Source organism: Oryza brachyantha, chromosome 4 (assembly GCF_000231095.2).
Source record: "Oryza brachyantha chromosome 4, ObraRS2, whole genome shotgun sequence".
In the NCBI taxonomy this organism is placed as follows: domain Eukaryota; kingdom Viridiplantae; phylum Streptophyta; class Magnoliopsida; order Poales; family Poaceae; genus Oryza; species Oryza brachyantha.
The window spans coordinates 17,267,850-17,283,062 of NC_023166.2; the positions used below are offsets into that span (position 1 = coordinate 17,267,850).

Sequence of the window (15,213 nt, forward strand, 5' to 3'; positions counted from 1 at the left end):
TTTGATGATTTGAGAATATTTAAGTGCTAAGGTAGGCAACTATTTAATTTAACCGGCTTGATAAGTTGATCTTCTCGTGTCGGCCTGAAAACCATATGTGCTAACTGAGTTGGGGCCCGGATCCTCAGCACTGTGCCCTTGCAGTGGCAGCAGCTGATATCCCCACCCAACGCTTTGTTCTTAAAATTTTTTTTAAAAAACATCACATCAAATTTTTAGACATCTAAATAAAGCATTGAACATAGATGAACCAAAAAACTAATTGCACAGTTATGAAAAAAATCTTGAGACGAATATTGCTACAGTAACCAACACGTGCTAATGACGGATTAATTAGGCTCAACAAATTCGTCTCACGGTTTATAGGCTAGCCATGAAATTCGTTTTTTTTCATTCGTATCCGAAAACCCCTTCCGACATCCGGTCAAACGTTCGATGTAATATTTTTACCAAAAAAATTTAACAACTAAACACCACCTAAACAAAGAGTTGGACTGCACCATTCTAGCGTCCATATTTTAATCATGGACTGCTTTCCTGCAGACGGATATGCTATGCCATAGTGTTACAAGTTTACACTAACTTACTGCTGTATAAACTAATCCCTCCGTTTTTATTTAACATTACTGACTTTTGAACCGACGTAGGATCATTCGCCTCATTCAAAAATTTATAATTATTAATTATTTTGCTATAATTTAATTTATTACTAAATGAGCTTTAAGCATAACTCATAATTTTACATATTTTTTTAAAAAATAATAACATAAACGGTACAACGTTGATTCAAATCAACGGCATAAAATAATAACAAAAATTAGAGAGTATAAAGGTTGCATTTGCATGTAGCAATGAAAACTGACGTGTGTCGATCGTCGACCACAAGACAGATTCAGATAAATTGGTCCACTGGTGCCGATCTGCCCTTGATCTGAGCCTCAAGGTGCTGCCTTTACACGCATTGAGCCACGAAAGTTAGCCGAGTAGTCGAGCATTAGAGGGCACATACATACTTTACACGCACTATAGCACTTAATGATTGTGCTCATCCAAGTACTACATCTAAGTATATAACCTAATGGAAACTACTAACGGTGGCTCCAGTGCCCTCGCCAAGTAGCAAGCTGATTGCCATTTTCACGCAAATGTTACTGTTCAGCAGCTGAAGGAACAACACTTTCTGGTCGAAACAGCTGAAGCTAACAGCTTCAACATGGTGTACAAAGATACTGCAGAGCAATCTGGTAAGATTCAATCTATTTTTAATCATGCTCATACGAATGGAATCATACCTTATCTTTGTTTTCTACTGAAACAGAAGTTTTGTTAATATTCTATATACGTTAATAAATACTTCAGAAAGAATACCTACCTTCCAGATATAACAACATTTCACAATGGTCCCACACAAATACGGCAGAACCAGCAAGTCGAATAGTATTTTTGGGAACCTAGAATATTGCATAAGATTAAACTATATGTAGGAATTTAAAAGATGTTCGCAATGTTTTCAATACAAAATTATCACACGAAGAAAATGGTATAAAACCCAATAGCTTGGAGCCGCTTGATCCGTCTGAGCTGGCATTTTGCCAAGCTACAAGAGAACGAAGTCTATCACACACTTTAATGCGAACTGGAATTCTATACTTGCAATACAGGCATTGGGAATTTATATAAAAGTATTAGGAGAAACCACGCTGATGTTTATGCATACACTCTCAGGGATTCTCTCAACTCATAGAATGTTCTTACGGTGTTAGCGTTTCTGCATAAACAGCGTCCTTTGCTCAGTGGGAGTTAATTCCACTCCACCTTCAATCAAAATGATTATAGGTGCATACCTTGAGAAATATACCAGATAGATGGAATAATTCCAGAAATTAGCAGGCAAACGACTTCTCCATTAGCTTGAAAATATAGAGAACATGGTATAGGCAGTGGGAAGTATGGACGGACCACAATATTGGTGCAGTTTATTAAGTTTCATATAATTGAAGTCTTCGTTCTTTTTACTAAGCAACTACACAGTGTAGTTTATAAGTTTCACTTGGCATATGTACCATAAAATGAAATTAAAGGTACGATTTTTGCAAAATGGCACAGTAGTGTCCACTATTATTTTGAACCAGAAGAAATATCATTTTTTTTAATTCTCCTCTTTTATCAGTACACGTGTGTTCATTGCAAAACAGGGATGCACTACACCTGCAGCACAGAAGAACCATTTCCAGATGCTTCAAAAGATGACCATGTGAATAACAGGAGAAAATCTTCTTATGGGGAGGCAACTATTTCACAGCATTTCACTTTCTCTTGGATGAATGATCTTCTTGCTAAAGGTGCCAATAAACCTTTGGATGAGGATGACATACCAGATGTTGGTAAGAAGGAAAGTGCCCAATATATCTCTAGAATATTCAGTGATATCATTGTGAAAGGGAATCCTCCTATGACAGTTTCGTCCATTTGTAAAGCAGCCTTCCTTCTCATTTGGAAGAAGGCAGCACTCAATGCAACCTTTGGACTCCTAAGTGTAGTTGCCTCCTTTGTGGGGGCATACTTAATCAAGGACTTTGTGGGCTATCTAGGTGGAGATGATGGATTTGAAAGAGGCTACTATCTTGTACTTGTATTTGTAGGTGCCAAGGCTATTGAAACTCTTGCTTACAGACAATGGTTCTTTGGAAGTCTACAGGTTTATTTGCGCCTAAGAACATCTCTAATATCTCAGGTATACCGAAAGGTCCTTTATTTATCAAGCCAGTCAAGGCAGAAACATACCTCAGGGGAGATAATTAACTATGTCGGTGTTGATATTGAAAGGATTGTTAATGTTGCATGGTATGTGAACATGGTCTTCATGATGCCTATACAAATTTCCCTAGCAACATATATTCTTTGGAAAAATCTTGGTCTGGGTTCTTTAGCTGGAATAGCAACAACAACCATAATAATGCTTTGCAATATTCCTTTTACAAGAATCCAGAAAAGATTGCACGCAGGAATTATGAAAGCAAAAGATGACAGAATGGAACTGACATCTGAGGCTATAAGAAGCATGAAGATATTAAAACTCCAAGCTTGGGATATCCAATACCTTAAGAAATTGAAAATTTTGAGGAAAGAAGAGCATATGTGGCTGTGGGAATTTCTAAGGCTAAAAGCACTATTAGCATTTATGTTCTGGGGAGCACCCACTGTCATATCAATCATGACATTTGCTTCATGCATTCTGATGGGAATCCCTCTAACAGCTGGAAGAGTGTTGTCCACACTAGCAACTGTGAATATACTGAAGGAACCTATCTTTAGTTTACCAGAATTGCTTACTGCCTTTGCACAGGGGAAGATCTCAGCTGACAGAATAGTGTCATATCTCCAGGAAGAAGAAATAGGATCTGATGCAATCGAGAGTGTGGCAGGAAACAAAAATGAATTTTCTATAGAGATTGATCAGGGAGCATTTAGCTGGAAAACTGATGCAAAAATCCCAACACTTCAAGATATACATGTAAAGATACACAAAGGGATGAAAGTGGCAGTATGTGGGGCTGTTGGGAGTGGAAAATCTAGTCTGTTGTCATGTGTACTTGGAGAGATGCCAAAATTGCAGGGAACTGTTAAAGTCTTTGGAAGCAAAGCATATGTTCCACAGTCGTCATGGATACTTTCTGGGACTATAAGAGAAAACATTCTCTTTGGAAGCCCATTTGAGAGTGATAAATACGAGAGGACAATTGAAGCATGTGCCTTGGTTAAAGACATCGGAGTCTTCTCGGATGGTGATATGACAGATATTGGAGAACGGGGAACGACTATGAGTGGAGGACAAAAGCAACGGATTCAAATTGCAAGGGCAGTTTACAAGGATGCTGATATATACCTGCTTGATGATCCTTTCAGTGCAGTCGACCCTCAAACTGGCAGGCATTTATACAAGGTTCTTTTTCCCCTTAAGAGCCAACAAAAGAAGAAAAACATCAGGGTCACAAAGTTATAATGCTTTGATTTATTCAGATTTTCCAACAATAGGCTGCATATATTTGAGATATTGTGATTATTAAATAGTACTGTTCACATTATTATTGATATGTTACATTTAAAAAATAAGCTGCTCCTATTTATATTGTTAATGGCAAGGAAATGCGATGTTACACAACCGTTAACAGTGGCTTTACACATTTATGCAGAAATGCCTGATGGAAGTCCTAAGGGACAAAACTGTATTATACGTCACACACCAAGTTGAATTTCTAGCCGATGCAGACCTTATTATGGTAAGCCAAAAAAAATAAACAAGGCATGATTCCATTGAACATTTAGAAAAACAATAATGACTATGCTTAAAACATGCCGTGCATATGTATATCCTTTTTAGAGGCTTTACAGCCTTTTGCAGGTATTGAGGTGTAGAGATATCTCCTAGTGTTAATTTTGTAATACCTCTGTAAAATATAAGGGATTTTAGCTATGCATTTGCATTGCCAAATCCCTTATATTGTGTGATGTAGTATTTCAGTATGTACACCTATGAGTTCCTCATGATCAACACTGAGAGATACTTCTACCACTCAATGCTTCACAAGGACCCCAGAAAAGAAACTGCTCCCTCCATATCAAAATATAATAACTTCTAGAGTTTACATGTTGTCCCAAATATAACAACCTAGTACATGTGAAAAGTGTCTTTATCACTAAACTACCCATACTACCCCTTGGCTTAATTATCACCCAACTAGTCTAGGCCCACACCTCACCCAGCCCGAGGAGACAAACAAGTCTTTTTACCACTCTCATAATAGACGTGACAAGAGGTAAAACTTGCTATATTTTGGGACAGAGGGAATAGTATGTTTAGCTTATCTGGTTGAACAATATTGCAGGTGATGCAAAATGGAAGGATAGTACAAGCAGGAAAATTTCATGAACTCCAACAGAACATGGCTTTTGGAGTTATATTTGGGGCTCACTTTTATGCTGTTGAACAAGTTTGTAACGCAAAAGGCACAAGCACATATTTGTCAAAGCATCATACAGAATCAGAAAAGGTACCGAGCATCAATGAGTCAGATGCAGAAAATGATATCAGCAGAAAATGGCAAAACACAAATATGATAAATTGCAGACAAGAAGTATTTAGAGATAACACTGAGGAAGGGAAATTATTGCAGGGTGAAGAGAGAGAGAATGGAAACATTAGCAAGCAAGTCTTTTTGTCGTACCTCACAGCTGCTCGGGGTGGACTTTTCATTCCTATGATAATTGCAGCACAGTGCTTCTTTCAGATATTTGAAGTGGGAAGCAACTATTGGATGGCATCAGCTTGCCATCCAAGAAATGGAAGCAAATCAAAAATGGAATCCATCCAGTTCATGGTGTATGTATTTATATCAGTTGGCAGCGCCTTGTGTATCTTGATTCGAGCAGTTCTTGTAGCGGTAACCGGCCTCCTCACATCAGAAAAATTGTTCAAGAGCATGATGCATTGCATCTTTCATGCTCCTATGTCTTTCTTTGACTCGACACCTACAGGGCGAATCTTAAACAGGGTCAGTCTATTCTAATGCTCCACAAGTGCAAACTAAGTAAAATAAATCCTAAATAAATTATATAAAAATAAGTCAAATATGCACTGAATTACACGGCAAAGTACTATGTTTTTACAGGGAAAGGAAAGGACATATGTATGTTCTGGAGTGTAATGGATACGTCGTTTTACCTGAGTAGCTAACAAAGGATTTTTGCATTGTCCATGTAGGCTTCTATTGATCAAAGTGTGCTAGATTTGGAGACAGCGTCAACATTAAGTGAGAGCACATTTTCAGTGATGCAGTTTCTAGGAACAATACTAATCATATCATATGTTTCCTGGCCAGTTCTCATTATTTTTGTTCCGTCAATATTGATTTGCATCAGGTATCAGGTAAGAGATAACTGTAACTTAGTCATTCAAAATACTCAGTACACAATATACCTATTGAGAATGGATCTAGTCATTCAAAATACTATCAGTACACAATATACCTATTGAGAATGGATCATATCTTGATTCTTGAATCCCCAAAATATCCTGCAGAGATATTACAGTCTAACAGCAACAGAATTAGCTCGCCTATCAGGAACTCAAAAGGCTCCAATTCTTCATCATTTTGGGGAAACTTTCTATGGAGCTGCAATAATTCGAGCCTTTAGCCAAGAAGAGCAGTTCTACAGATCAAATCTGAGTTTACTTGATAATCATTCAAAACCGTGGTTTCACTTGATGGCTGCAGTAGAATGGCTCTCTTTTAGAATGAATTTGTTATGCAACTTTGTCTTTGGGTTCTCATTGGTTTTGCTTGTGCGTCTTCCACAAGGTTTTATTAATCCAAGTAAGTTTTGACTTGTTCAGACCCATGAATTTAATCTAAACTCATGCTGTTCTACCCTCATTCAAACTTGAAGGATTAAGGATGGCTATCTTTTTTCTGGAAGAAACATTGACGTTCTCTTGCTACAAAACAGGCATTGGTGGGCTGGTAGTGATGTATGCATGGAATTTGAATACACAACTATCAGAAGCCTCCCGAAATATAAGTCGCGCAGAAGCAAACATGATATCAGTTGAAAGAATACTACAGTACACAAAGCTTCCAAGTGAAGCCCCAACCGTAACTGAGGGTAGCAAGCCGCCAGTGGCATGGCCAGAGTACGGCACGATAAGCATAAGCAACTTAGAGGTATGGTGCAAAATGATTAGAAAGAATATCATTATAATTTTATCTGATACTAAGTATCATAGGTATGTCCTTTACTTGACCCAGTAATGATATTTTCCATTTACTCCTACAGGTCAGATATGCAGAACATCTCCCTTCAGTATTGAGAAACATAAATTGTGTGATTCCAGCTGAGAAAACAGTAGGTATTGTTGGGCGGACAGGTAGTGGGAAGTCAACCTTAGTACAAGTACTTTTTCGAATTGTTGAGCCAAGGGATGGGACCATCAAGATCGACAGCATCAACATCTGCAAAATTGGACTTCATGATCTGAGATCGAGCATATGTATTCTCCCACAGGATCCAGTGATGTTTGATGGTACAATCAGAGGAAATCTTGATCCCATGAACGAGTACCCAGATAGTAGGATATGGGAGGCAAGTTCAGAAAACTTACATTCTAATTAGAATATATGATAAAGCTTTTCTATCTTCATAGACACCTCTATGGCTTTGAAACTGGTTCCATAGATAGCACAAATCATATAAAGCCAAAAAAGGGTAAAGGTGCATAGATGACAGCAATATGAAGATACCACTCAGTGGATATTCAGTCATAATACTACAAATCACTGATATGCCAAACTAACCCCCATCCACCAGTACATAAATAAGACTCCACAAGCAAGCATACAAAGTAGTAGTTTTAGGGTAGATCAGCAGTAGTTTCCGTTCTAAAGTAATGAACTACCCATGTCAGGTAGTAGACAAGTGTCAGCTTGGCAATGTGGTGCGCTCGACTGAGAAAAAGCTGGATGAAATAGGTACTGCTCAGCATTAAACTTTTGAAGGAGGACAAAGAACTGATATGGGTCCTTTAGAAAAATAACATGTTAATATGTACTTTTCTGAAATACTTATGCTACTAGGAATTTATGTTTCATTACAGTAATTGAAAATGGGGACAACTGGAGCATGGGACAGCGACAACTATTTTGTCTAGGCAGAATCCTCCTAAGGAAGAGCAAGATTCTAGTGCTTGATGAGGCAACTGCTTCAGTTGACTCTGCTACAGACAGGATCATACAAGAGATAATTCGGCAAGAATTTCAAGATTGCACGGTACTTGCAATTGCCCATAGAATGAACACTGTTATTGACAGTGACCTTATTCTTGTTCTTGGTGAAGGTAAGTATACCACTACAATAATAAAACATGCTCAGAATATCATGTTGTATAGCTACCTGACTCTGTAAATCTGATATCTCTATGCAGGTAGGATCTTAGAATATGACACCCCTGCCAAACTGCTCCAGAAAGAGGAATCCACATTCTCTAAGCTAACCAAAGAGTACTCACAACAATCGCAGCACTTCAAGTCTTCAACAGCAACACACAGAATGGGTAGCTACTAATTTTTCCTGGAGATATACTGCATTCTGCATGGCTAGATGCAGCACAACAGGACCAAAGTATCCACACTGAAGCAATCAAATAGGCAAAACAAGGGCACAACATTGTTCCTAAACTATCACACAAAATGTAAGCCTCTTCTCGTCTTGGCTTGTCAGAGCTATACTAGAGGAATGGTGGAGCTGGGGGGTGCAGCGGGCCTTGTTTAGTCAGGACAGAACCATCCATGCAACCTTCTGCTTGATGAATCTGTCTGTAGGCTGTAGCTCCCACCTTGCTGTTGCAGTTGGCTTAAGGGGCATCCTGTGTTGAGGGGTTGCAAACTTGTAATGTGTATAGTGGTTTCAACAGGCTGACATAGGCGCCTGGATTTATTGTCAACAACTCTGTTCTTCTCTCTTTTTTTTTGACGTGAAACTCTGTTCTTCCCTTGTTTTTAGGTTGTTTTACTCTTCCCAATCTTAATAAATTTGGCCAGCATTCTTTTCCACCAGCCCGAACCTACCACGTAAAATTCCCTAATTTTTTACGTGTAAACCTACAAATCCAGAGCTAGATTCAATGATTAATTTTACAAACAAATGGCACGTTAGCTTGTGATTCCCGGATGAGAAAACCGGCTGCTGGTCGAGACATTCCGTCGAACAGCTAGTTCGCGTGCACTGGCGTATATACCCGAGACCTTTTGGTCTACGACCCTGATCTGAGATCGATTCAGAAACCAGAACAAAGATTCAATGCTACGGACTTACCAGGGGAAGGGGGGCGGGGGTTGGATCTGGTCAAGCAGGGCGGCGGCCCTGTGGTGGAAAATCCCAACGACATCCACCGGCGCGCGAGCCCATGCGCAGATGCCATCGGGATACCGGAGGAGGAACTGGTAAGTGTGGGACACCACGCAGACGCGACGGCGCGCCGGCGAGCGCTCGAGACGCGGTGGGCCGGCACGGGTGCGTATGTGTAGTTGGGTCAAGACGTCAGGTGTTCGAGCCCAAAAAGGCCCAATCAGCGATGGATAACGCTCCTGAATGGCTCTACCCGTCGTCGCCGCCTTTCCGGTACCTCCGTTCACGCCGCGACCTGTAGCCGCGGATGGCTTCGACGCCGGGGGCCGGCCCCGGCGGCGGCGTGGCATCATCGGCGCAGGCACCTTCGAGCTCGCCCCCCGGGTTTCACGATGCCCCTCGTGGTCTGCGCATATCGAGGCCTCGGTGGATCGTACGCACCGAGGTGAGTTCGATCCTTCCCCTTTGGCTCACACCTCTCTTCGCTCAGCCTCGGCGACTGCGGTTCGTCGAACACTTCGTAGGTGGAGGACGACGTGGTTCAACCTTAACTTCTAGGTGGTGTTCTTGCTCGGCAGCGGGACGGCCGGACAGGGAGAGGAGGGGGGGGGGGGGGGTTAGGTTAGGTTACCGTGCTTTAACAGTCCGCAGCAGAAGGTAGAAGGACAGGACGAAACAATAATGCGGTAAAAGCTAAACAGCATATCTGCAAATGAAAATTAATTTGTAAATAAAACTTTTATATATATGTTTTTAGCAATTTGAAAGCCAATGTTAAAAAACAAACTTCGGTAAAGAAACATCAAAATTTACTTTAAATTTAAGGTTGAAAATTTAAAATTTGGCTTATACGCATAAATAGAAGCGAAAAGATGGGTGATTAAAAGTAGGAAATCAGTGAGAGGTATAATCATTTCGGCTTAGAGTGGCAAAACCCCTACATCCTGAGGGTGGCAGCATGCAATTCGCAGAACACTCTATAATCAAATTTGACTTGTCGTTCTTAACTTAAGATTTTGTGGTTTTAATGCTTTTACAGCCAGTAATGTTTACTATGTGCTTGCACTTAGCAGTAGTCTGTAGTGATTTCTTTTTCAGAAGATAACACTGTTTGAGCTTGCATTACATTGAATTAAAAGATTGGACATGGTAGAATCTGATAGACTGATACTAGTACATGAGATAAATAAGTCTTTCAGTGCCAATTGATCCCCCCCCCCCCCCCCTCTCTGTTCTTCACCTAGTTAGGAGACTAGGAGGCCCTCAACTTGCCAGACAGGGAAAAGAATCCATTTCAGACCATATATACATTAAGACTTGACACCTTTTGACATGTTTATACGCTGGTTCTGATTTCCTAACTGCAAGTATGATACAGTCAAGCATTAGGAGGGAGAGACCAAAAAGACCTGATCCTCCCTGCACCATCTGCAAAGGCACAGGCAAAATAGACTGCCGTAACTGTTTCGGTCAAGGTATCTCTTGTACTCCATGTTATCTCATCTTGTTAGAATCATGATCCTACGAACCAGTTTTCTCTTATGATTATGGTGATTTACAGGAAGAACAAATCATGCCAATCTTATCATGCTTCCAAAGGGGGAATGGCCACAATGGTGAGGAGCTCATATACACAAAGCTGCCCCGCGATAATTAAGTTGTTTACTGAGAAACATGGCTCTCTCGCATCACTTTCATTTTCCAGGTGCCGGATATGCGGTGGCAGCGGGTCAGATTACTGCCACCGTTGCCATGGAACCGGTGAATATCGAGAACCTATGGGCTTTCACTTTGCCACTATCCATAGGAAATGAACTTTCACCCTGGCAGTGTTGCATGGTTAACGTAGTCAAACAGATCCGTGTAAAGAAATCATAATTGCTTCATGGTATTCAAATCATAGTTGCTGTTCGGCAACATGCTGCATGCCTCAAGGCTCGAGTACCATCAACAGCATTCCAGTTGAAGGATCCGATTTGAATGCTACGAATTTCAGTTCGTGGCCGCTGTGTTGTTCTATTCATTGTCGGACAAAGAAGCCGTTTTCATGGAACGGTAGAATACGTATGACAATAGCCCCCCCAAAAAATGGCAATACTTGTTTATTCGTTGCGCCGCAACAATTCTGAAGGTAATACCAAAGTACTCTATGTTTCATAACGTAAGACTTTTTTTTGACTGCGATGTTTGATTATTTGTCTTATTTAAAAATTTATAAAAATATCATTTTTTTTGCTTGTGACTTACTTTATTATCAAAAGAACTTTAAGCATGATTTATCATTTTTTATATTTGTACTAAATTTTTGAATAAGATGTATGGTTAGACGTTACAAATAAAAAAAGTCAAACATTTTACGTTATGAATACTACGTGTTATGAAAACCAAACTTTTATTCCATTATTTATTTTTCCTACACTACTACTGGAGTACTACTCACGTTCATTGGTCACTGGCCATTAGCCAACAATGGTACCTGCAAAGGAAAACTCAAATCATCTTAGACTCTTCCGTGAAACAATGTTTCTGCACTTCCCGGTCCAACTGATATAGGAGTAGGAAAAAAAGCTAAATGATATATTTACAAACAAAAAATAATTTATAACTAAAATTTTTATATTTATATTCTTAATGATTTAAGTAATTTTTTAAAAATAAATTATTAAAAAATTGAACTCAACTTTAAATTTAAAATTATAAACTTAAATTTTTAACTTATAAGCGAAAGCGAAAATACGATCATATACAGTGCTACTCCGTACTACTAACTGCCGCATTTGGTTCCCTTGGGCAACGGCTTGCCGAACTCATGTGCGGCGCGAGCAAACTTCTCCACGCTAATCTGCTTCTCATGTGTTGCGCCATTGCATGTCTTGATTTATGGCAACGAAGAAACAAGTCTTGGTGACACAACAATTAATGTGCAAGAGGAGATATATGGAACAACGGATGCATGGCATGTGGCATTGGATGTATATCAATAGGAGTAGATCAATCCAAGAAAAATCTTCAAAATGGTATGGCGTTAAATGCCAAAAGAAAAATGAATCCAAGGTCAGCAAGGAGAACCCAAACCATGACATTAAATGGGAAACATCATATATAATCTTGCCCACAGCATTAAGGATTAAGGTAGCATTTGAAGCACATTATTTTTGTAGATACTTAATTATTTATTTAGATAAATTAAATATTATGACAAATAATTCTAACAAATAGCTTGAAACAAGTGGCTTAAGCGCTGCAGTATGATAATGTTTATTTGAGAAAATGTTTTATAAGTAAATAGTATATTTTAATAATCCAATGAATAAGCTGAAAAGAACAGACCTATAAGTCTATAAATTCTATGGCTAATTTGTATGAAAATATGAACAGTTATGCATACACTACAAATACACATGCGGTGTAAAATGTTGAAGTTGGATTTTATTAAACGTAAGTAGAGTAATTTCAGAAGTGCATCATACACTATTTTTGCAGAGAGTTTGTACTAATTTGATTCACTGATTTTTTTTATTTTTGTTAAAAATGCTTATGTGCTATTTTCGATTCACGTATTTAACAGATTTGCTATATAATTATGAGATCAAATCCTCACACTCGGATGCAAGCGCACTCTAGACCAGCCAACTCGCCACGCTCGCTTTCTTGCTACTTTTATATGAGTTACATATAAGTTACAATACGATTGCACCCCAATTATATTATAGATACATTTGAAAGGTTTTTATGCAAAATATATTCAAAGGTTGTATAGTCAGAGCATCTCCAATAGAATGGCTAAATTTTGACTCTCCAAATCAAAATTTAGCCATTCATTTTAGTTTTGGCAACTTAAATTCATATAGCATCTCCAAGAGACTATCCATCCCCACTCTCTAAATCCTGGCAAGGAGAGGATGACAAGTGGGTCCCATCCACGTGGGACCCATAGATAGCAATTGTGCAAGTGGGGGAATGAGTTGCTAGATTTGGCCATTGAGGACTCAAGTTTAGCCATTCAAATAGCATGCCAAGTCACCATTCTCTTGGAGTACAACTTTTATACAAAATTACCAAATTTAACTATAGCAAGTGAGATGGTTATTCTTTTGGAGTTGCTCTTACGACCCTTATTTAAATCTACTTATGTCAGAGTGTTTCATCCTCATCAAGTAGCGGCTGAATCCCTTTGGGCTCTTGTTAAGTGGACTGGGCGCTTTCATTTCATATGCTTTGCATTGTCGGTCCAAAGTTCCAACATTCCTGATTTACTATTTTTATCTCGATAACCGTTCACGAGTTTATCTTCCGTTCTTGACCACTGACATAATCACATTCTGTTTATTCATGAATATCGCTGCTGAAACAGCTAAGAGTGTTAATATAATTTCACAGCATAGGGTAGAAAAAACGCCAGAACATGGTCATGAACGAGAAACCATCAATGAACATTCAACAAATGTCCGTTGTTACACTCGCACAATTAACACGCTCCCATTAATCTACCTGCTACGTGCAACTCCTAATAACATTCAAAATCACCAGGACAAGTAACAGCTTGGCAGTGAAGAGGCACTCTATATAAACGGTTCCCGCCATTTCGGCCCTTGTCGCTCCAAACTGAAGCACCAAAAGCCGACGCAGCCAGAGCGATCGAGCTGCGATCCGCGACGCCGCCAGCCAATGAGGACGGCACTGCTGCTCGCGGCGCTCGTCGCCGCGTGCGTCGCGCCTCCCGGCGCCTGGTCGGCGCCGGCGCGGCGGTCGCTCACGTTCGACAGCGTCTTCCCGGGCGGCCCGCACACCGAGTCGGGCGTGTGCTGGGAGTCGATGCTGACGCTGGGCGCGTGCAAGCACGACCTGCTCGCCTCCTTCCTCACGGGGTGCCCCATCCCGCGCGAGTGCCGCCTCGCCGCCTGCGAGGCCGACGAGCACTGCGGGCCCTTCACCCGCGCCTTCGTCGCCTCGCTCCTCCCGCACGGGCTGCTGCGGCAGTGCGCGGCGGCGGCGGCCACCACTGGCCGTGGCCGCCGCCCGCCTCCGGCGCCACCGCGGTCGCCTGTCCCCGCCGCTGCTCAAGCCAGCCCGAGACTTCCCGCCCCTAGCGGCGCGCGCTCTCGGCCGGCACCAGACGCGTACACGAGCGCGCGCTCCCCTCCACCGCCTGCTCCTAGATCTCACGGTGGCTCACCGAAAATCTTTCGCCGACCTCTACCGCCGGCGACAATGGCGGAAACGAGCGTGCGCTCTCCTCCACCGTCCGCCCCAATATCTTATAGTGGCTCACCAAAAATCTTTTATCACCCCCCATCACCGACGCCATTGACTGAAACGAGTGTGCGCTCCCCTCCACCACTTACCCCAATATCTTATAGCGGTCCACCGAAAATCTTTTATCACCCCCCTCCACCGGCGCCATTGACCGAAACGAGCGTGCGCTCTCCTCCACCACTTACCCCAATATCTTATAGCGGTCCACCGAAAATCTTTTATCACCCCCCACCACCGGCGCCATTGACTGAAACGACCGTACGCTCCTCTCCACCACTTACCCCAATATTTTACAGTGGTCCACCGAAAATCTTTTACCGGCCCCCGTCCCCACCACCGTTAGCTGAAACGAGCGTGCGTTCCCCTTCACCGCCACCCCCAATATTTTACAGTGATCCACCAAAAATCTTTTACTGGCCCCCGCCACCAACGCCATTGGCTAAAACGAGCGTACGCTCCCCTCCACCATCGCCTAGGATATCTTACAGTGGTCCACCAAAAATCTTTTACCATCCCCCGCCACCAGCACCATTGGCTGAAATGAGTGTGCGTTCCCCTCCACCGCCAGCCCCGTTATCTTACAGTGGTCAACCGAAAATCTTTTATCAACCCCCACCGCCAACACCACTGACTAGAACAAGTTTGCGCTCCCCTCTACCGCCTGTTCCATTATCTTACAGTGGTCCACCAAAAATCTTTTACCTTTCCCCGCCACTGACACCATTGGCTGAAACGAGTGTGCGGTTCCCTCCACCGGAGCACGGTGGCACACACACGCCTCCACAGGCATACACAACTGTAAGATCGCCGCCACCATACACACCTAAGATCTCCAGGGGCAAACCACCTTACACGCCGCCGGTAGTTTCCGGTGTGGAACACACACCTCCGGCGGCATACACGGGTGTACGTGTGCCGCCGCCACCTTACACGCCGAAAGTTTCCGGCGGCACGTACGCGCGCCCGGAGACGAGTCTGCAGCTGCCACCGGAGGAGGAGGACACGCCGAGTGCTTCCGGTGGGACGCGCAACAAGGGCCCGGAGGAGTACTCGAGT

General features: G+C 41.9%; 2 protein-coding genes and 1 long non-coding RNA gene across 3 annotated transcripts; 2 read left to right on the top strand and 1 right to left on the bottom strand.

Moving 5' to 3' along the window:
* Positions 1 to 1,114: 1,114 nt before the first annotated feature.
* LOC102720137 (putative ABC transporter C family member 15) lies at positions 1,115 to 8,604 on the top strand. Its single transcript, XM_006652650.3, has 11 exons — positions 1,115 to 1,244; positions 2,196 to 3,943; positions 4,194 to 4,280; positions 4,887 to 5,552; positions 5,762 to 5,926; positions 6,080 to 6,374; positions 6,508 to 6,722; positions 6,835 to 7,140; positions 7,463 to 7,526; positions 7,652 to 7,891; positions 7,979 to 8,604. The coding sequence occupies exons 1-11, from the start codon at positions 1,214 to 1,216 to the stop codon at positions 8,116 to 8,118; spliced, it is 3,957 nt and encodes a 1,318-aa protein (XP_006652713.2). The 5' UTR covers positions 1,115 to 1,213; the 3' UTR covers positions 8,119 to 8,604.
* LOC107304121 lies at positions 3,870 to 9,144 on the bottom strand. The gene is made up of 3 exons (XR_001550144.2): positions 8,869 to 9,144; positions 5,226 to 5,529; positions 3,870 to 3,955 (listed from the first exon to the last, which is right to left on the bottom strand). It is a non-coding gene; the product is annotated as an uncharacterized LOC107304121 (long non-coding RNA).
* Positions 9,144 to 11,078, top strand: LOC102720598 (protein SSUH2 homolog). The gene is made up of 4 exons (XM_006652652.2): positions 9,144 to 9,346; positions 10,280 to 10,376; positions 10,463 to 10,517; positions 10,607 to 11,078. The coding sequence occupies exons 1-4, from the start codon at positions 9,209 to 9,211 to the stop codon at positions 10,713 to 10,715; spliced, it is 399 nt and encodes a 132-aa protein (XP_006652715.1). The 5' UTR covers positions 9,144 to 9,208; the 3' UTR covers positions 10,716 to 11,078.
* The last annotated feature ends 4,135 nt before the right edge of the window (positions 11,079 to 15,213 follow it).